The following is a 23,264-nucleotide window of genomic DNA, read 5'->3' on the forward strand; positions in this document are numbered from 1 at the left end:
TTTGAAAGATTAAAACTACAAGAAACTGTGGAAGTGATAACATTCATAGGATCACTGAAGTATCAAAGCAATACATATTGTTTTCATAATCATGCTATCCACTGTACAACTTATTCAAATGTGCCAAGTTGTGCATACACAACAGCAAGAAGAACCCAGAAATGTGCACGTTCATGAATTGTGAACAACTATGATCTGCAACACCTGCACCACCAGATAAAAGCTGAAGTAAACAGAAACCGTAGGAAAGTGACCTCGATTGGCAGCGGAACCAAATCCTTCTATTGTCCAGACAGGGCTGGTGCATCTGTCAACACGACTGACCACAAAGGACAAAATTAAGCTGCACTCAGAGGTTGCGAGTTCTTCAGGATGCTGAGGAGACAACATGAGCTCTTATTGTCCAGAAAACCGTCTCACATTCATTAAAAAAAGTCACAAAAATGACACAGAGTTCTGATCAAAACCAGTGTCAGTGATGTTCGAACTCTACAACACAATAAGGACAAATGTTTCCCCCACGTATTCTCATCATAGTGACATGCTTTCATAATTCCCTTTTCCAGCAAAACACAGCAAAGCACTTGTGACTGTTTTCAAAACGTGTCCCACATCAGCTCACGTATGTCAACATAAAAACACGAGGAATTGTGTAAATGCGACGTGGTGTCCCAGGTGTCCCAGATGTCCCTCCCTGATCTGCGTGGACATTTACCTTGGTGATGAGGATGCGGTAATGCTCCAGCAGGTCATGGTTGTCGTGGCAACCGGACAGCAGCTGCCAGACCTCAGCTCGGAGCGGCTCAGGAATGCCGCTGCGCACCAGTGGGGACAAACCCTTTGGACGAGTGGACAGGTTTCCATGCCTGGTAAACACACACAATGCAGGAGTTATCTATTACTGTCTCTAGTTCAGTCAGTTTAAATGTTATTTTGATGATTGTGTTTGTGTTGTGCTCTTTTGGTGACATTCGGAAAGGGACAACCAAAAGAACAATGAAGTGCAGGGTTGCACACCGCACACACAGTATTCACGTTGCACTGACATTAATGGTATTTATCTTCAAAACAACATAGTCATTAACTGAACTATAATTACTTCAGAATGTTTCCTCCCTCCTCTGGCCAGGTAGGAGGGGCTGACTGAACACCCTGTTATTTATCTTCACCGGTACACATCATTACAATGCAAGCTGCCTGGTGTAATCACAGACTACTTAATTTCTTTATAGTAGCTCAAGGTTCACTGCCTCATTAAAATGTACTAAAAATTACAATTTGAACTGCAGTTGTGAGTTTAATAGCCATACAAGTACTGACAGAAATACTAGTAACTAATAGCACATTATTACCTCCAGCCAGGAGGTTATGTTTTCACCCCTGTCGATTTGATTGTTTGTTAGTTAGCAGGATTACGCAAAAACACATTTCTACAAAACTTGGAAGAATTATGATGTGAAGAAAGAGAAATTTACTTTTGTCAAGGATTCCCATTCTTTAAAAAGTTGAGAAAAAGTGTTTTTGACATTTTCACTTTACTTCCATTATTCATGGATTTTGATAAATAAATCTAAAACATCTGATATATTAAGGGAACTGATGTCTGTTATTTGGTGTACCTCGATTGAATCTAAGAGGACTGTTGGGCCTTGGCAGAGGCATGTGCTCTACTGAGGGCCATTCTAGTTGAGTAGTTTATTGTTATTGAGTACAGAACAAAATTCAATACTTAGACCAAGGGGTTTTCAAACTCTAACATTGTGTGCCTCCCTTCTGACAAAGCTTTTGTTATATTGCTATTGCTGACAATTATATTGCAATGGTTATTGTCCAGCCCTAGTTTGACATAACTTCCGACAAAATCAAATGTACAAGAAAGATTTGTCCTGACGCATTTATTCATTCCTGATATTTGAAAACCTCAAAACTACCGTATTGCAGAACAAAGTCTTTAACCAAATTGTACACATTTAGGCTATTTTACGTGATCTCCTTTAATAACTAGCTAATCACTTTTTTTTTCTCAATTTCATTCAATGAGATTCCCCTGAAACTGTCGGGACCCCCGTGGGGAGGCCCGCCTCACACTTTGAAAACCCCTGGTCTGGACTATTAACCGCAGCGCTGCCATGCTGTTAGCATTCTCCCACATGAGGAACTATGCTGCTTTTGAAAACACACTGTCAGCTCTTTTTAATGATGCTTGAAATCTCATCATAACGCATTTGTTGAGGCCATATGAAAGCAATTTCCAAATGAACTACTTCACTTCATTGTGCTGATGCAACAGCAGGAAAACCGGCTGCGGAATCAAATGAGAAGCCAGAAACATCTTTTATTCATCTAATTATGCAAACGTCTGTAGCTACAGCTCTATGTTTTAATGCTGCCTGTTGAAAATGCATAGAGTTATAGAAAGATGACAGTATGTAACTTCTAACACATATGGTCATATCTGCACAGAACGCTTTTCCATACAAATTGGGATGATAAAGAATAAACTGTAAATCCCTGTCTGCATGTGGGACGTTGGGCCCGATTTACTTCCCAGCACTAATTTATCTTGTCATAGTTCTTTTTGCACAAGATTAAGAGACTAAAGGACTCATATTCATGTCTGATGTAATTGCATTTATAACTAGTGTGGTATATTTACACCCCATTCTATGTTTACATTCATGCTGTCATTTGTTCACAAGGTACTTATATATGATGGGTCTTCTGAGGCAATGTTTGAGTGCAATACCTCTTACTAAGATTACTGAAATTCAAATCAATAATATTGAACAATTTCAGTGTGGACCCGTTATACTTGAAATGTATTTGAATGGCCTTTACAACAGCTGAACATCTTCCAAATGCCTTGAGCTTTCTTTATAACACATTTCACAAAAATCCACATTGTATATTTGGTAGAGTTGGAAACACGAGTGGTTGTGAGAAAAAATCTTATTTGACGTAATAGGTGACTCAATAACAACATATCCAGGGGCTGAATGTTGTACATTGCTGTGTCTGTCTATCAGTGTATATACTTTCTAATTCAAACCATTACCTGCTGTACGTCTGTTTTGTTTTTTTCCTCTGTTTTTCGATATCTCTCGGCCCACATCCCAAAATACTGTCCCTACTTCATTGTTTTACCAAATGTTTTTAGGGTGTGCAATGTCCACGTTTCTTTTGCAGCCTTACCATCTGTTGAGGATTCCTCCCCAGGACTCCAGGATTTTCTCAGGACAGTCTTTGGAAACATCTCCTGTCCCACTAGAGATTTCACTGTCGCTATCTGCAAGAAATACAAACACACACACACACAGACATATTAACAGACATTTAGAGTATAAATTAATCCACATTAGTCCACATGAGAAAAAACGTACCCAGACCAACACTGTTTTGACAAGACATCAAACATGTTTCAGTGTAACACAGCTTTAAGCACAAATTGAAACACAGCAGGACACGTTGTTTGGACCTTAAGATGTTTCAGGTATTTTGCCGAAGGTCACCTATAGTTTCCATTTGACAACTTTAAGATTGATGCAGTCCGATGGAGGCAGGAGTGCTTGTGCAGTGCCTACACCTTCCATTATTACTGTTCTACTGTCTGGTGGATAGTGAGGCAGACTAGAGGCAATCAGGAGAGAGAACCACTTGTTTTAGATGCAGAGGCACTAATTGACTGTCTGGTCTGTTCTGCTGCAGGAGAGATGAACTGACACCCACACAGAGACCGCCCACTGGAGCAAATACACACACACACTGTTTAACAAGGACACACCGATAATATGTTTAGAATACATCATTAGCACCACATGTATAGAACAGGTTGAAATGTGTTACACTTCGAGACACACAGAGATCAAACTGGACAACTGAAGTAATTTACACACAGTTTCTTTTTCTTGTCCAGAGTTAACTCATAATCCATGTTCTTCATTTTCTCTGCCAAGGAGGTTGTCTTTCATGTAATTTTGCTTTTATTGATAGAACAGAAGGCGTGAAAATGGGAAAGACAAGGGTCAGAAGCCGGGGTTAGAAACCAACCTACGGCCACTACAGGATCAAGCCTCCGTAAGAAGCTTTTATCACTTTTGGCCAAGAAATGCAAAATGAATAGGTATTGCCAGGTATTTATAAACAGTAAACTTATTAAGGGGTAATATGTTTGCGTTTAGAATATGTTAACATCAACAATCGGTCTACAATCTATATGATATTTAGAGCCTGAGCCTTTTTTACTCTAGATATGTAATTTTCTTGCTCTTGGTATGGCCAGAACTTGTGTGTGAAGTATAGAAATTCTTTTATCCCATCAAGTCCAATTTGATGTCTTATAAGTTTCTCTGCCAACTGACATTAACATGAAGAACCACAGCGGTGACGATGAACTTCACTGAGGCTTCACTGAGAAAAAAAAACTGAAAGCAAAAGCCCTCAAAGGCAAAAGGTGTGAAAAGGCATCATTCACTCCGACTGAAGCCTTTTTCTAAGACCCGAACATTGAAGAAGGACTTAAAGACATTTTCTTCTAGAACATACAACCATGTTCAATGCACTGATGCACCTATACATCCTCACAGGCTCAGTGGGAGCTTTCCAGGTCTTTTATAAATGTTTGATGAGCCCTTTCAAATGGTTCAGATCCAGCACAAAGCCGCCGCCTCTGTTCTCAGATTGGCTGAGGCCACGTGGCGAGGACGCGTGAGTCCAATGCCACTGCCAACTTACCAGGTGATGAAAGAAACAGTGAAGACAAGGACCATTACTGTTACCATTTAATCTGGAGAGGGGCTATGCTTTCACTGTAGGATTACTTTCAAATAGGATCTCTCCACTAGTGGATTGCTTCTGTCTAAATAAAAGCAAGGAGAAATTCCCTACAGGCATCAAAAGGATTTAAATTAAAGTGGGTTTTAAAAAAACATATTTATTTTCTATTTAATGTCCTAATGTTTTAATGTTTTTTAACCTTTACCGCTCAGTTGACAGCAATGTCATGGTCGTTGTGTATGTATATAAAGAAAGACCACAGTTTTTGTTTGTGTGCGTGAAGGTGTGTATAGGAAAGGTGAACAAAAACTCAATGAGCAACCATTACAAAGCATGTTGTGTAAGGAAAAGCAAAGAAAAAAGAAGATTTCTGCTTCGGGCCTATTTTCCACATCCACAGCTTCCAAGAAGGAAAGAAAAAACATCCACATGGATTGAATGTGTGTGTGTGCGCGTCCGAGCGTGTGCACGTCCGAGTGTGTGTGTGTGCTTGCAGCGGTGGCATCTGCACTGGGGGTGCATTCATTTCTGTACACAATGAGGCCGACCTCCAGCTTCATGGCCCTGACTGCCTCCAATTTTCAGCTCTGGGGGAGGAGAGGGGCGCTATAGAAAAAGCCCCCAGAATGGCTTCCTCAGTGCCAGTTGAAAGCTTCCGGCTCGCGCCTCGGAGGGTTTACTTGTGACTTTGGGCAAATCAGCAATTTGACAGAGGGAAGATGATGTTTGCCTTTTAATACATTTCAAGCTGAAAAAAAGCAACATTTTTAATAAAGGTTGTTTTTTTCCATCTTTAAAAATTGAAGGTTTTTATTATCTTGTTAGGACAAGTTGAGACAAATGAACTTGTAAATTGTCAATCAAGTCGATTTCTTTGTGATTGGATTCATAGAATAAAATAACACAGTGATTAAGATGTCATGCCAAATTTTGTTCAATTTAATATTTAGACACTAACCCAATATGCAACTATAACTGCTAGAGCTCTCTGAAGCAAAACAATAACAGAAGTCATTGAGCGGCTTGGGATCAGGGGAGTTGTTGATGGAAATCTACCTGACATGGCTCTGACACAAAGCTTGTTCACGGATTAAGATTAATGTATTAAGGTTTTATTGACAATATGCAGCAAACAGCTACCTGGCTAGCAGTGTGTTTTTCCTTCATAATCTTTTGTCTGCCCCAGAAGTTACAGCAGTGACAGGCGATCAAAAGGCGACCAATATGAATCTTTGACTCACTTTGAATAAAATGGGGAATTTCTCTGGATTTGAACATTGTTCAAAGCATTTTGCATAATGTAAGCACGTAATGCAGCCAAATATATATGTTTTTGGACGATTAATGAATAATAGTCCTTTTTATATCTAAGTATTTCTGGCTGCTGAGAAGAAATTACACAATGAAAACTAAGTAAAACAGGGATGTGCCCACACGCACATACACAGCATGAGCAGTAAATTACCGACAGAGCCGGTAAGTACTGTAAAAAATGTATTCTTTATGGTCTAAACATGCATGAAAATACTTTAAATGATCACTGTAACTTAGTGGAGCTGTGCATGGCTCCATGGGTGTCTGCGCCGGACTTGGTGGTGCTGTGGCCGGGCTGCTTTTTGCAATAAAACAATTTTGATGGAATGGAAATAATGCATTTCAAAGCAGGAAGACTTTAACACAGCAACTAGCATTTGTTTACTTATCGCAAGTCATATGATCACCGCAACATTTAACGTTATCGCATATCCCACTTTTTCCTAATATGGTGCAGCCCTAGACAGGTTCTATTCAAAGACACTTGCACCACCAAGCCAGTGGTCAGGTGGAAACGCCAGCCCTGTTTATATTAGTGGGTTGTGTTTGGAACCTACTGGAGTCTAACAGCAAGGGCTGGTGGTGTTAATAATGCTGCGGCTTTGCCTCCATATCTCGGACATTGCTGCCAATACTGATGGGAAAATATCAACCCTGTTCTGATTAGTCACCTTCATTTGTCATGGTTACATTTTATGGATTCAGTGTCTTGATCTAGACACATTAAGATCAGATCCTACTCTAATCAAGAGTCTATTCGGTATGATGGTCAGCTCAGATTGACACAATTGTTTTAATTGTTTTATATATAATTTACTTTTTAAAGCATTTGGATCTCAAACTATTTGACTGACGCGGGCTGTTACATTATTTGTGAGGGGTATTTGACGGCAGTTGGACACTGTGGTGCTGCTGTGCAAACAAGCCATGAAACCCCGTAACAGATTGGGCAAGGCTCCACATAAAGCCACTCACACTTGAAACCCACACGTGGCCATTATCATACAGGCAGCGATTCAAAGCCTCAGAGATTGTGCCTGCAGCTCAATCCTGACCACAGTGTAAACACACAGTCCCCATAATCAATCCCCACTGCTATTGTCACATGCTTTGCCACACTCACTTACACACAACCCACATGTTCCATTATGCATGTTCAGTGCATTCAGAAAGTATTCAAACCCATTTGCTTTTCTCACAGTTCCTTAATGTTGCAGCCATATGGTAAAATCTTTAAAACAGGTGGCGTCATTCACGGTGTAGACACGTCTCAAAGATGATCAAGAGAAATGGGAGGCACACAAGCTATATTCAAAGTGTCACAGAAAAGGATCTTATTAATAACCTCAATGTTTTTTTTAATGGAGCCAGAAGCAGAATTTAAGGTTATGTTATGAAAATTATAATAATAATGGTCTAAGCCAGGATATTTTACCCAGTTACTGATGTTACTTAAATGCGTTGCCTGAAGCTATTGGCATACGTAGCTTCCTAAAGTCCTTTAAATGCATCACCTGCAAACCCTCAGCAGGTGCTGCTATGAGCAGGATTTAGACCTGAACATCACTCAGAGACGTTCCCTTTCATAGGAGGGGATGCGGGGTCCTGAGCGTACATGGAGGTCCCCCTCTGGATATTTAGAATATATTGACAAATCAATCAATCAAAGAACTCAAACAATCTTAGCGTAAGGCTGCTAAATAACAAAATTAGTAAAAAAGGGTCTGAATACTTTCTTAAAGACCAGCACATACATCTCTATCTGTAGTCTATGTTTTTGTGCCTAAACAAAATTAAACAGTAAAGTATACCTCTATATCAGACTGAATATCTGAAGAACTCATTTAAATGACATGTTCTTGCCAGCCAGAAAAAGAAAGTGAAAAACGGCAGGGGTGGATAAATTGAATGTAAAGCCAACACTCCATTCAACAGGCTATAAGAAGTAAATCAATTATTTTCTTGCCAGTGCCTCTGAAGGTTCACATAAGTGTCCCATTTTTCTCTGATACCGGGGCAAAGTGGAATTTGTACAGAGCAAAGCAACGCAAGGTCGCATTTTTCAATCAAACAACATTTGGAAGACAAATGATGTTGTGTCGTGCCACGTGTGTGTTTAAATGTGCATCTCTGTATGTGTGTGACTGTGTGCGAATGTGGGGGAGAGAGCTTTCTGATGAAGAATCCTGGCATCTTATCACTGATGTACAGAGACAGAGAAAGCCTCAATGGCTTTTCAGAGATTTAAAGACTTGAGCAGATTTACATATTAGTGATTATGTACTGTGGTATTTTTAGAACATATCGTGAATCATTAACTCCACCAACAGAAAGAGGGGGAGAAACCCAGCAAAAAAAAAAGGGAAAGACGCCCGTACCTTCATCAGCCTCCTCTTCCTCAGTGGATGGGGCTAGTTGTCCTCTTCCTTCATTGTTTCTCTCAGCCTCCCTCTGAAGGCTCACCACCTCATACATAGCATCGCTCGGACCAACCCGCTCTGGTGCCTGCTGCAAACACAAACACACACACACAGACACACATAGACACACACACAGACACACACAGACAGACACAGACAGACACACACGGACACAAAGAGAGACTTTTTGATCCCTGATGAAGAGCAAATTCATCAACCACCTTCATGATGCAATTATACAAACAGAACGTGTTTTTATGTTGACCATAGGATAATTTATATTATTGGTAGTGTACAATTGTACAAAATTACATTCAAGTGCATCGATCAGTAATGTAAAACCTGACAATATGCTCTTCATAGTACATATAACAGGTACAAACTGTGATGCAAATATACATATATATACAAGGTTGGCCCCGATAGCAACACAAAAAAAAACATCCAAATACTAACTGTATCTTAACTAACCTCCTTGGTGGAGGCAACAAAGTGATCAACAGGTTTAATGTTTTCTGTTGTTTTTAAAGGTTTGAAAATGCTTCATCAAATTATTGATCCCTTCAGTTTCAGGACAGATGTGACAGAGTTTAACGCTAAATAGGCGTCGGGGGTGAGGCCCAGCACCGAGTTCCTCCAACCAACAGAGCCTCCACTCCCATCTGTCCAGGACAGTCAGCTTCCGGCACTCAGTGGAGCTCATCCCTCTGCAAGGGCCTAACAATGCCATTAAACTCAATCAATAAACTGTAAACACCCGTAGATATCACAATCATTAATATTCCAGATCCTTTTTTCTATCAACATCGAAGCATAATTGCCAATTGGAGAAAATATTAAAAAAAATTCACTTTTCCAGTCTCCCACCGAATGTTGTTTGAATCCATTCAGTAGTCTTTTCTGAAACCGTCGACCCACTGGTCAGAGGACGACTCACTCTACCCCCTGAGCCCATATTGTTATCTTGAAGTCGAGAGTATAAAAATTGCTTAACAAAAATAAAAGCCTAATAAAAGCTTAGTTATCTCATCATTAAATCCTTCATAAAAGACTAACGAAGTGCACAAGAGAACTAAGACACCGGCAGACTTGACCTTGGGTGTCATAAGCTACTGATGTTTATTTCTGGTCTTTTCAATTACTGTAGTGCTGTTGCCTCTCTCCTCCACCTGGTAGAATGGATCAATGAGCGCCATTGATCTGCCCACTCGCATGGCATCTAATGACTAACTCAAGTCAGTGATGGGAGCACAAATTGAGAGAGAATATCAAGCCAAGACTATTTTTAGAGAAAATCCAAGGAGGCTTAGGTAACACATTTGCTTTGCGATGGCCTCTGCCAGTGAATTGTTAACCCTACGGGATGAATTATTAACACTGATAAAACTGTGACCGAAAATTGGGCCCAAGACAAACACCGAATTATTAACTCTGGTTTATAATAAGAAAAAGAAAGAAAAACGTTATTATCCAACCGTGTTTGCTGATATAAAGAACAGCTCTCCCAGCAAAATGTTATTCTATGACTGCATTAACAGTTAATGCGTCTCTGCAACATCCCAAAGTGTTTTTCTCTTTCAAGGTTATTTTCAACCCTGAGCTTTCACAAAGGTGGCATTTCTCTCATAACACCTCTAGTATCGCTCTCCGCAGTCGGTCCCATCAACTTAAAGTTCAAGCTCATCTTGAACTTTGCTCGTCTAAAAAAGGGAAAGTTCACTCGCAGATACGTGCATTTGAAGCATCAACTTTGCATTGATTAACTACTTGTTAAAAGGTTTACAACCTACGGATATTTGTTGGGGGGGGGGGGGGGGTGGGGAGGCTGATCTCTTTCATGAATTCCTGAATCCTTAATATGGAATCCTATTCAGCCCCATTCTTGACGTAGAAAGTGACAGGACTCTTGAATTCAACTTGGACTTGACAGGCAGGTTTGTTTCCAGGTAAAGCGGACAACCTAGAAAAATGATTCGCTGAGTAATCAACTCAACCTCCTATGTGCTGGTCAACAGATGGAAGCTTAGACAGCAAATAACTCTGCAAAGGCTAATTTCGCTAATCTCGCCATGGTAAAAAAAATAATTCCTGGACCTTCCCTAAAATGTACTGGGTTCTTCCTTGGGTCATGCCCCCCCGCCTCCCAAAAATGTCCTGGAAATCGGTTGAGTAGATTTTGTATAATCCTGCTAACTAACAAATACACAAACGCAGACTAAAGCATGACCTCATGGGCGGAGGGAATTAAGAAGACAAAGAAAACAATTTCCACAGGTTGGCACAGATAATGACTTCTTGGTTCGCCGGATGACTAATAACAGTTTTTGGCAGAATAAGAGAACAGGACGACATGATTGCCATCTTTGACTAAAAATACAATATTATTTTAATTTGCTCTGAACCACAGCACCAGTCCAACACCCTTCCATTTACTGTGGAGATAACTACGGAGGAAATCAGGCGGATGAGTCAGACGCCGCTGTTAATTACCCAAATGCCAATAATGCGACAGAGCCTCTTATTAGCTCTACAATCCAAAGCCTCCCCACACTTCACTGCTTTGCCAGCTCCCCACGGCCTCCTACAGGAGATGTGCTTTTTAACAGGGGAGAAGAGGCTTACGGCTTAACTGTATTTTCTAAGCACCTGCACCAACTGTTCAGAACGGGTGTCCTTGTGTTGGTGGGAGGTAAGTGAATGTGCATTCTTAACTCTCTCTCTCTCACTCAGCAATTCTTTAATCAAGCAACTAGTGAGGAAACTCAAAAGGGCTCATGTTTCTGGGCGTGTGCCGTTGGACATTTAAAAAAAACGAATTCCAGAAGTCTCTCTGTATGTAGAACTTATCTCGAGGAGCGTTCATTTCATCTGCTACACATTCACACGACCAGCGCTCTGTAGCTGGTCCGACTGGGACTAATCAACATGTGTGACGTTGTGCATCACGACAACACACACACACATTCACGACAACGAATTCTCCAGGTCAGGGCTCCGTGAACCGAGTTACACTGAAACCAAACTTTGAATAAACGGGCCTGTGAACAGGAAGGGAAATGGAAAATCCGCTGATAAGATATTTGCATCTTTCCGCACTTGATCTTACAAAAAAACAAGTGTCTCGGTTCTCTCGAGTAGAGCATTTGACTGGTCACTGACACAGCAACACGCCTCCTAACTGTCTGCTCTGACCTCCTCCTCCTCCGCTGCACACATCCTCCGAGCCGTCCGTCCACTCGCTCCACTTCCCCCTCCTCTCTCTGACAAGCTCGGGCTGGGAACTGACGCTGTTGTGGACAACAAAGCCCTTTGGGACGCACGTGATAATGGGCTCCATTAATGAATTTGACTTTATGTGAACCAAACCAGCGACAGTTATAATGCTGTGAAAAAGGACTCGACCGATTCGGGGTATTTATCCCATTACAGTTGTACATGTATCTAAAACATTGTAAGCTGTAGTGTGCGTGGGGATGATTGGAGAAATTGTGTTGGATTAAATAAGCTCAAACTGGTTCTTTACTTTAGGATTGAAATGAAGATATTGTTGATCCCCTGTCAGACCAGACATTAGAGAAAGAAACCAAAAATCTACCAGGTTAAAAAGATCTCTGGTTAATCAATCACACTCTGGTTTAAACATGCATGAATATATGCAAAAGGATGCAAAATGTGTACAGGGTTAGATTTAACAGTTGCAGGGGAAATACCTGTCTGAGTTTGAGGTAAAAGGTCTCGCTGAAGGTCTTCCGGCTAAAGTACCAGAAGCGTTCGTTTGATGGATAGACCCTGACCAGAGTTTCCAGTAGGAAACGAACCGGCTCCACCACTTCAGTCACGACCAGGTCCACTGCCACCGTCATGTACACTTGTTTATCTGATCCATAACAGGGAGAAAAAGGAAAACAAGGTTACTGGGGCTGAAGTATCTGGGACACATTATGTGAGACTCTTTCATTTTTCTTTTCTCTTAATATGAAACGAGAGGAGCTACATAAACAATAAAATGTATGGCTCAAACTAACACTTATCACTTCATGCATCTATTCTGGTTTTATTATAACGGAAGTATAATCAAATGGGAAGGAGGACATGAGGAAATGTGTTTACAGTGAGGAAGTTTGAATACATTTGTAGAAGAACATGAGATAAACCCTTGACATGAATAATAATAATGATAATGTCAAGCAGAACCTGCTCGTTTAGAGAAACGTTTTTGAATGAGAGGGACTTTTGCTGCAGCTTCAGTCCAGAATGATTGCCTAACTCTTAGTTTATTTTTTTAGATAATAAAGGCTTTTCTTTTAATGGCTCAGGCACCAAAGTTTGGTTACATTATAATATAATAATAATATTTCATTATTCAAAATTGGTCTTGAGTATTTTGGACATAGAATTGGATAAAATAAGAATATAAGCCAGTAATGCAAAGTGAATTGCATAAGAACGAAGTGTGTCCACGGCTCTGTTGGCTCTGCTGCGCGACGTGTTCACGCTTCCATCTCTGCACAAACATGTCGAGCTGTGACAAGCACTGGGTCACAGGACAGTGCACAGACTATAAGTTATTTCAGAGAATGGAACAAAGCAATTAACACGTCCGAGCGCTGCATAATTCCCAGACGTGACCTTGGGTTTTTGTGACACTTCCAATGCGTATTATAATATATAGAAACATTTGCTACTTCATAAACTACCCATCACAAGTTCTAGAACAACACAATCTTATCAGTTTTTATTGATTTATTATAACCATAATGGAACAAAGGTATGTAGATTAAATCTTGTTCAACAAAAATATTCCTCAATTCGTTATTCTACAAATATCCAATTGTTTATGTGCACTGTGCGTTAATTCCAGAAACACTGAGGCATTGAATATTTTCAACAGAAACATTAATTTATGTATGGTGGAAAATAAATGTAAACGTGTAAAAGAAACTTGCTCGCATTGCCTAGTATATAACCCGTCCTCACCTTTAGGTGTGTCTTCATTCAGTGGCTGGAAGACAGCCAAGTTGGGGTTCCACGTTCCTGTGATAACGTAGGACTTCCCATCAGAGCTCTTCCCCATCGACTCCTGTGTAGATATTTATTAGATATATATATATATATGTGTCCATTTGCTTATGTTCTCGTTACACACGTTTTTTTTTTATATAGTGTAAATTACAAGTCACTTTGAAATGACAAATAGTGCACAGATAGGTGTTTAAATTATACCGAATACTCTTCCTATTCTATTTAAAAGGTTACAATGAGTTTAGTATTTCATAAACCAGTCTGCCTATTCTCATGTTCGACGAACACAAGGCAAGTACACGACTTTCAGTTATCATGATGTACTGTAAACTGTATCTCAGTCAAGTGTCTGCTCACCATGTCTAGGAGATGCATGTCACTGTTGCAGACTTTCTGTCCTGGACTCAGCAGCATCCCAAAACACCTGGAGGGAAGATGCAGGAGGTACAACGATAAATCAATACTCTGCATTCACCAGCAGAGTGTTCTGAGAGGAAACTTATAATATGGAATATACTACACTCAATGAAGTAGACTCAGTGTAATCTTTTAGGCATGTCAGGCAGCCATACATGTATAAGCCCCTTCCTGCTCTCACTGCCTGTGACAAAGGGTCCTACATTTGAACCTCAACAGAGACGTCCCTTACATCAACAAGGGCTTCATAGCCACAGGAAATTAAACAACCAGAAAAAAAAGTGGGATTATATTATCTACTGTTACTGTAACACCCATCAGGGGTCTCATTGTCACCTTATTGGATGGGTAAATTGGTCAGTGCTCCATCAACAGTCAGTCCATAAGCAATCTATACTGAACAAACAGGGGTTTCGTGTTACAAGCAAGTTCCCTCAGCTTTAGGTTCGAGGTGCCATCAAGTGGTCAATGTGGGAATCTCAGTTTCAGAGTTGAATTATGTAAGAGTGAGTTTACAGTATATCCATCACTAATCCACTATGGCTCTAACTGATTTCACAAAGTAGGGGTCAGATGTCTTGTGACAGTTCACCAGGATTAATAAGCTTGGAAAGAAGACACTCTCTTTCTAACAAGAAGGCCGCTCAGCTGCAAATACAGATAAAAATGTATGCAATCACTGATGCACAAAGCTTAAAACATTTTGAGGGTATTAAAGGTAAGTTATATTAATACACCAGATTCATTTAAGGTCACTGTGACCTTTGACCACTGAAATCGAATCAATAAATCAGTTAGTCCAAGTTAATTGCAACAGATGTAATGAAAGTCCTTACGGTCAGTCCTAATATATCCCATTCACAGGGATCCGAGGCCACTGTGACCTTGACCAGGTACCAAAAATCAAATCAGTTCATCTTGAGTCAAAGTGAATGTTTATACCACATGTAATAAAATTCCCTTTGGCCATTTCTGATATATTGTGTTTAAAACATCAGATAGTTATTTGACCTTGACCTTTTGACCTTTGGTCCCCTAAATCTAGTCAGTTCATCTTTGAGTCTAAGTGAATGATTGTACTAAATTTGGAGAAATTCCCTCGGGCTGATCTTAAGATATCACATTCAAGAAAAATCAACAGACTTTGTGAGGCCAGCGTGAGCTTTGACCTTTTACCACCAAACATCTACTCACGAACTTCCTTGAGTCAAAGTATATATTTGTATCAAATTGGAAGAAATTGTCTTCTTCTGAATGTGTTCTTGAGATATCTCATTCATGAGAATGGGATGGAAGAACAACCAGAAAATATAATGCATCCGGCCAAAGGCTGTCCCCGACGCGGAGGCATAATAAAAACACGAACACAGGCTGCGCACCTCGGAAAGGATCAGCTCTGAGCACAATAACCATTTCTACTGACGCTAAAAATACAGGAGAGGGCAGGTGCTGGTCTCCCTCTGAGAGCAATAGGAGGTAAAGGGTAAGGAAGACATGGGGGAGAGATGAAGCTGACCTAGTTATTCTGAGCTACCGTGCCACAGGAGCAAGTAAACACATAAGAATAAGTGAGATTTCAAGGGTATTGTTGTTGCAGTATTTCAACCACTGAGTTTGTCCATTTTAAGCAGCCTGGTGCTGTCATAGGAAACCATAAAGAAATTCATAACATGGCTACAGATTGAATATGCAATGTCCACCACCGGCATATTTACAGCCGTGTTTGAGGGCTCATCATCATTACCTCCTACCTCGATCGTCCTGCTGAAACTGATGACTACCTGCAACTCAGCAGGAAGTCATCAGCACAAACACAGCTCACCTCTCAATGCCCAGCTCCTTGTTGCACATTTGCTGAACGGAGATGACGGCCTTCTTCTGGACGCCCTGTCGCAGCTTGAAGTAAAACTTATCTCTGTCCTTTGGCACTGGACTGTGAAGGAGAAGAAGAGTTTTGACTTTGTGCATTGTACTGTGATGGTCCTTGATGTAGCTGGAACTTATTGTTCCCTTCCTTGATGAAGGTATATTTGACAAATATCATTACATTAGTATGACAAAAGTATTGATGATTACAGATAAAACATGACATGCAGTCCATCAAGTCCTCTCCTTAATGGAATGTATATAACTGGCATCTGCCGAACGTTCAGAACTGCTATTTTAATGTTTATTTCAGGAGATCAGATAACTGTTAGAAAATAAAAATCAATTCCTTGTTTCAGGCTCTTTGAGGATGAATGATAACAGACGGATCAATTACTATTGGAGCAGCAAATGAACAATAAAACACACATTTCTAAATCACATGTTTTGTGGTACTAAGATGATACAGAACTACATGTATGACAAACAAATGAAGGTTCCTCCATTAAAAAGGCTGTTTCTCGTGTGTATTCACGAAACCAGTACCTGAAGTTGCCCTTGCCATCATCCTCTTTGATTTCCAGCGACACAGTGAAGGTGTACAGGTCACTGTCGGGCGGACCAGACAGCGTCGTGTCCCTGATGTCTGCCGGCCGAGAAGAACGTCGAAAGGCCGTAGAGAAACTGTAGAGGATCCGACTGACCTGGAGGAAAAAAGAAGAGGGGAGGTGATGAACTTCGGGCTGAGAGTTAAAGAAGAGGGAAGGATCAAAGGGTGAGGAGAAGAGAAAAGAGTACATCTTGCTTATGAGCAAACAGAAAAGATAAATCAAATCTTAGAGAAGGAAATGAGTACATAGAATACATGTACACAAACAGAAATTAATAGAACAGGACAATTTAAGGGATAGAAATAACTAGAAGAGAACGGAGATTATTGAGATCAACATAACAGGAGAACAGTGCCCTCAACTGGTTCAACAATGTCAGTACATCCCAATACAGTGGACATTCTGTACGATTAAAAAACAGATATATCTGTTCTTATAAACATCTGAGTTTTTAAGAACAGAGTTTTTTTGTCATTGGTTTTGACCGACACATTATTTGTGGAGATTTACTGGAAACATTACTGAGAGTAGATTAGGTTGTTTTCCATTTCACACCCTTGGTACAATCATGAAGGCTTAAAATGATATCTGTAAATGTGCCAATGTTGCTTCCAAAATATAAAATGTGAAACTTATAAAACGAGAAGCTTTGTGTTTAGTCTGTGACGCAACTTGTTGTATTATATCGTATCCATGGAGAGTGAGCTTTTGTTTACTTGCTGCAAATTTTACTGAAGCAGAAGTTCTGTTTAATTATCGTTTCCTGCTCACAACTGCTTCCTTGATGCCTGCTATCCTGTGTCTCAATGGTGTTGGATTACATGCAGTAGAGAGAGCTGAACACTATGTTGAGTTGCAGTTTGTAATGGGGCCAACATGCATGAAACTCACAGCTTCCTTAATGTGACAGGAGAAGACGTGGATCTGGAAGTCCTCAGAACTCCGGTAACTCTCGGTGAAAGAGAAACAGTCGCTCTCCACTGAGCCCTCCTGTCCGCGAGCGCAGAACAACACCTTGTAAATGGGGAAGGAGGCGATCTCTGTACCTGAAGCCTGGTCCACGATCCTGCAGAGAGTCAAGGTTCAGACTAACAATCGAAACAGAAGTAGGCTGAGGATAGTAAACTTTAATTTGAAAATGGTTTTAAGAGGAGTTTATCTGTTTTGGTCAATGATAATTGTTTTACAATTACCACCAAAACTATTTTTTTGTGACCCCGACATCCCACTGACAATATTTAACATCAGGAAACCTTTTCAGATGTTGTGTGTAAAACTGGCATTAGATAACTTAGGCTAAAGACGAGGTAGTACAAAGACTCAAGGAACTGAATAACATTTTATATTCCATTCAGTCAGTAAGTAATCCTTGTCACTGCATTTTCAACAGAGTCAAAAGAAAGTCACGTCTCATTTCCTCTGTGGTGCATCTACACGTCTCATGTTCCCCTTTCACCTAATGACTCAGGATGGTTGAAAAGTGTTCTCTCAACTCAATTCCTCTGTAAGTTCATTTCTTCTGCTGGATATCCACCAGCAGATGTGTTGTGGTCGTTGGATAAACACATAATTCATGATGATCTGTTCTCGGTTGTTCTCCTAAGTGACTGTTTATCTGCTGGAGACTGTGATGAATAATGTATCAAAGCTTTGTAGATATATCCTGGTGTCCTCATTTTGAATGCACCACAACCACAGCTACCATTAGGTTTTGTGATTTTATTGGACCTCACAAGAAGTCTGTCAGTCCACGATTATAGGGTCAGCAATTTCTTTAGTGTAGTTTCTTTACTCCTACTCTAAAGTTTAAATAACCAGAACAACCATTCTCAAAAAACGCATCTACTTTTCTCTTCATCTTACTTCACTCTTAATCCAGTACAGACCTGACTGAGCCATCTGGTCCACAGGGGACATGTAGGGTGATGGGGATGGGGATGGCGCTCTCTGCTCGCAGGGTGGTCATGGCCTCCTGTGCCTCTGCCTCGTTGCGGGGGGCTTTGACCCATGTGCAGCCCAGGTAGGACAGCTTGTTAAACTGGACACTGTCCTCCTCCAGGACAACGGGGCTGGACGGTGCTGGACATGCTTCTGTGGACACACAGAGTTGTTGGGATGGTTTTAATTTTTCCTCAAAAGCTGGGATGTACTCTTAGGGGTTATCTGTGCATATTCCGAAATAAATGGATTGTCCATCTTGAACCAAGAGAAAGCAACATATCATGTGAATCTGTCATTCCATCACAGCATAATGAGAACGTAACCTGTTCTGGACTTTAACATCCTGTAGTTTAACAGGTCCACGACAGCTACTGCGGCCTTTAGCCTGAATCTTTCACACTTCCCAAACAGGAAACCGAACAATGAGAAGCGGTTGGATTTCCACTGCTGACTGAATGACTCCTTTTTGACCCTCAAACTAACCATTTCCTCTCTGCTCCCACTGCAGTTGTGCAGTAACACAAAAATAAAGTAACTGTAAATGAATTAAAAACAAGAGACATGTAGTCTAAACGTAACATTCCAGTTGTGATTTGTTTTTGGATAGAAGCATGTCTGCCAGGTGAGTAAATGAAAAATAACGAATATTCTGTCTTGACTAAAACATTTAATTCTATGCTGTTGTAAGTAAAAATATCCATCTAAGGTACAAACACATATATTAAATATTAATGGTCATCATTCTTCTCAAGCACCTGAAACTTTCACTTTCTTTCACCTGCTGCATTCATCAGTTGTGAGATTTATACAACAGACAGTAATGCTAAAATAATTACAGTATATGGTACAATGCAAAAGTTTGGACATACCTTGATTTTTCACAGTTTTCTGTCGTACAAATCTCATTTTTAGCATCACCGTGAATTTGATTATTGTCTGCAGACAGCCAAATGATTGTGCTTCCTTCCTCTGTGACACGGCATCAGTGTTTGTTTCATATCACTAGAAAGTGCAGCGCTTCAGCATAAGGGCTTTACAATTTTTTTTTTTGTCAACACATTTGCCTAAAAATACATACAAGAGGTACATTCCCCCTTAGTTCATCTCCTCACATCCTGTGTTTGCGGAGCTAATGTCATAGTCTCTCAAATGACTGGATGCTGGATTTACATGTTATTCTATTTTTATTTAAATGTTTATTTGGTAAAGAGGGATACAATATATTGTAACTAACGCAGCAATAATCCCGTGCAATGCATCACAGCATTTACAGCAACTGCTGATTCAAAATGCTTGTTCCTAGAAGGGCCTTTTAGACAACAATCACATTATACACATATGTAATATTTTTTTAGACTCATTTGGAAACCAGAACCGTAACAAAATCTTAAGTACTGCCATAATGCAACACCAAAGTTTACCAGGGCAAAATCATATCAAAAAAATTCAACCTCTTTAACATGATTAGGTGACTTCATAAATCCCTCATAATAGAACACATTTTCCACCATTATTGCAGTTTTAGTGATGAGGGACCTCAGAGGGATTGGAGCCTGTACACTGCTAATGCATTGTACATGCCACTAAGGTAAACAGTGAAGTGTATCAGTCCCAGTACAGAGTGTTGGTCTTTCTCCTGATGTCTGGGTCAACTCGTCCTTGCTGATACATGCAGCATTGAAGCAATGTCAGCAGGTTCAGATAGCGGCACTGCCAATCTGATACGGCGAGACTTCAATTTATTTTATTTTTTTCCCCCAATGGTATGCATTTTCAAGGTTCTCTGGTCAGTGTTAAAAAAAATTTCGTGCAGGAATGCATTACAAATTGGTATTTCCACTCTGATATGAAATGCCAGTGAAGAAAGAGATAAGCCAAGTATGAGCTCTATCAGAAATTGTTTGTTGGGTTTCTTTGCCTCAAATGCAAAAAATCTGTGCAGAAAAGCTCACTGAAATATGACAGTTTATGAAATGAACTGCTTATTGATAATAATATTCTGTGAAAATAAGACAGTAACTGTAGATGGAGCTGAAAGGTCAAGAGATGACATTTTACCTGGAGGTGGTGGCTCCAGGACTTGGCTCTCTGGGTCCTTGTGCTTCTCCATTTTTTCCACGCTGCTCTTCTCCACCTCCGTCTTCACCTGATCATCATCATCATCATCCAGCACGTCCTCCATGGCTCTTTCCAGCTGCTCGCTTCCATTGCAAGACATCTAAGGAATAGAGGAAAAGGGGACTTAACATGAGACGACAGGGAGCAACAAGGAGAGATTAAACATGGTGAGGAAAAGGAAACATTGAGATAGATGAGGACAGACAAGGGCTTCCTCAATCCTTTGCCAAAAGTTTGTGAATCACGTGCTGTACATATGCCTTATTGGGTTGTAATTACACAGCAAAACCACATGAAGACCTCAAGGTAAAACTCTCTTAGCTGCCCTGTTAAATCTTTTTGTGTAGTTTTGGATACTTTTGTGCTTCGGAAAATGACAACTTGCACCAGTCTAATAAGGTGTAACAGTGTGTCCAGGTGTGATTCTGACCTTGAGTCTCGGTTTGCCCTCAGAGCCCTGTGGTGACCCTGCTGCACTGGGCTGTACCAGAACAAACTCCTCACTGGTGACGGTGGCCACGGACTCGGTGGAGCTGCTGACTTTTCCCAGTGAGGAGCTGTCATCCATGGCTGGCTGGTTTACTCAGGGTCAGCGGGGGAGACCAGGGTTCAAGCTCTCCCCTTCCCTCTCCTGTCCGCCCCAGCTCTGTACACAATCTGCAAGCAGAAAAAAAGGAAGCAACATGAAGCAGTTTAAGCATTGAAATGGTTAAAGCAACACTATGTAGCTATTTCCTGAGCAACAGCGCCCTCTGCAGCCACATGTCGTGATTAATTCTGTTGTGCTCTGTGAGAGATCAAGTCGTTTTCAGCCAGAGAAAAGCAAAGCCTATCACTCTCTAGACTGGGTAGACCCACTCACTGAACTGGAACACAACTGAACTGTGGATATTACCCATGATCCCTGGCTTCATGAACAATAAGAGATGCAGCTGTAACAAATACACCAAACTCTGTTAAAATACTTGTTCCCTTTTCCAAATTGAATATTGGAGATGTTTTTATGACTTCCGTGTCTTTTTTGAACTGCTCTACAGTTTGGTATTACTCTTGCCCTTCTGGCCCTGATTATAGGGATTATAGGCTGCAACTATCAATCAGTTACACACCTCACACAGGAGATGCTCCCCCCCCCCCCCCCTTACCACAGATACACAGTACAGTGGGAACGAAAGCCACAACATTCTCCCTGTTACAAGAAAAAACTATTTTTCAATTCTCCTTTCAGCAACTTTCTCACTTATGTGGTTATAAGATCATAAGTCAAAGACCACATTGAGTAAGTAAATCTATTGAGAGGCCGGTGAATGTTTTGTCCTATTCAACAAATCAAGGTTTAATGTGTCACAATTTATGTGCAGTGAGCAGCGGTGTCACTGTAACGTGCAAATCAACTCGGCTCTCACACCAAACACACCCATCATGCACACAGACACACACCGAAGACCTGTCAGACAACAGCAAAACAACTTCCTGGTTGTGGAAACCACATTTTGGTGTAGACGTAAGTCGATGCAAATATGACTCAAAGCAACATGTCATCTCTGAGTTAATGACACCCATACAATATTCTAACCTGAAATTAAAGGATTACATCCTCATCCTTCCGTGTTATTCTAACATCACCTATTTGTTTCTGTTGAACATTCAGTTATTATCTTAAGCCCTGGTTGGACAATATTGCAACAGTTAGAAATCCACTGACGTAGTCACATCAACCATTGTCAGATGTGTGACAACACATTTCCAGGTAATTCCTAATCAACTCAATTTATTATTGAAGCTTCAAATGAAAAGAATTGAAATTTAATTGTTGGCATTATTTGTATATATTTTCTTTCTTTTACTTCTACAGACTCCAGAAGACCAGCCCCCTGAAAGTGTCTCACTGCACATCAACACCAACCCATTGTCTCGACATGTTACATCCTGCTGGCTCATTTGTTTTGCTGTGAGTCGACCTGCACCACAAACAAACACGTCAAGATGGCAGATCATTTTACTGTGGGCAAGAAAGCTGCACTGTTCTGTTTCTAATATACAATTAAGAAAGTCCTCAAAACAGTACTGTTAAAATAAATAAACAATAATATAAACAATAAACAATCAGGAGTACTTTAGTGTAGCCTAACGCCTACTGCTTCAAAAGCCACATTAACCTCCTTACTAAACAAATTTACAAATCATATGATGAATAAATATGTAGTTATTTTGCTACTCGATATGTTTTTATCAATAAATTGTATCATTGTATCAAATTGAATCATAGAAATGTGCTGCTTTTCAGTTTTATATCATCATATATGATACTTATAATAAGATAAGTTACTATGTCCAAACTGAGATGTATCTTTTCATAACCATTGCCAATACCAGTGCATTAACTTCTACTTCTTTTATAGATTAGATAGATTGGTAGATTATTATATTTTAGTTTTTGTTTTTTTTACTATAGTTAGCTAAAAACATAGATCATTTGTGTAAAGGATGTACAGCTCAAGCAGCTATCACACAGATGGGGTCTAAGTTTAGAGTTTATGATGATGCTGTGGAAGAACAACGACACACAGACACACACACACACCGACACACAAAAACACAAACTCACAGACACACAGACACACAGACACAAACACATTGTTCAGCACAAAAGCATGAAGGGGGTCATTCATTCACTCACAGTGACATGCTCACATGCACACAAAAGGCTTTCATACACACTTAACCCGGGCAAATTAAATTCAAACACGCATTTGGCTAAACGCAGACATACATGAGCAGC

At 40.3% G+C, this 23,264-nt stretch overlaps 1 protein-coding gene across 4 annotated transcripts in view; it reads right to left on the minus strand.

The window, feature by feature from the left end:
* rabgap1l (RAB GTPase activating protein 1-like) overlaps positions 1 to 23,264 on the minus strand; it is a 98,856-nt gene that overhangs the window by 72,720 nt on the left and 2,872 nt on the right. For all 4 annotated transcript variants that reach the window (XM_053431309.1, XM_053431307.1, XM_053431308.1 and 1 more), the window contains exons 2-13: positions 20,913 to 21,139; positions 20,423 to 20,582; positions 18,310 to 18,514; positions 17,315 to 17,489; positions 16,359 to 16,516; positions 15,769 to 15,879; positions 13,887 to 13,953; positions 13,485 to 13,587; positions 12,218 to 12,384; positions 8,466 to 8,595; positions 3,193 to 3,286; positions 716 to 866 (exon numbers count right to left, since the gene is read on the minus strand). In XM_053431309.1, coding sequence (XP_053287284.1) covers positions 716 to 866; positions 3,193 to 3,286; positions 8,466 to 8,595; positions 12,218 to 12,384; positions 13,485 to 13,587; positions 13,887 to 13,953; positions 15,769 to 15,879; positions 16,359 to 16,516; positions 17,315 to 17,489; positions 18,310 to 18,514; positions 20,423 to 20,582; positions 20,913 to 21,050 — 1,659 coding nt within the window. In that variant the 5' untranslated portion in view covers positions 21,051 to 21,139. The remainder of the gene's footprint in view (positions 1 to 715; positions 867 to 3,192; positions 3,287 to 8,465; positions 8,596 to 12,217; positions 12,385 to 13,484; positions 13,588 to 13,886; positions 13,954 to 15,768; positions 15,880 to 16,358; positions 16,517 to 17,314; positions 17,490 to 18,309; positions 18,515 to 20,422; positions 20,583 to 20,912; positions 21,140 to 23,264) is intronic.

This window comes from Pleuronectes platessa, chromosome 9 (assembly GCF_947347685.1).
Source record: "Pleuronectes platessa chromosome 9, fPlePla1.1, whole genome shotgun sequence".
NCBI lineage: Eukaryota > Metazoa > Chordata > Actinopteri > Pleuronectiformes > Pleuronectidae > Pleuronectes > Pleuronectes platessa.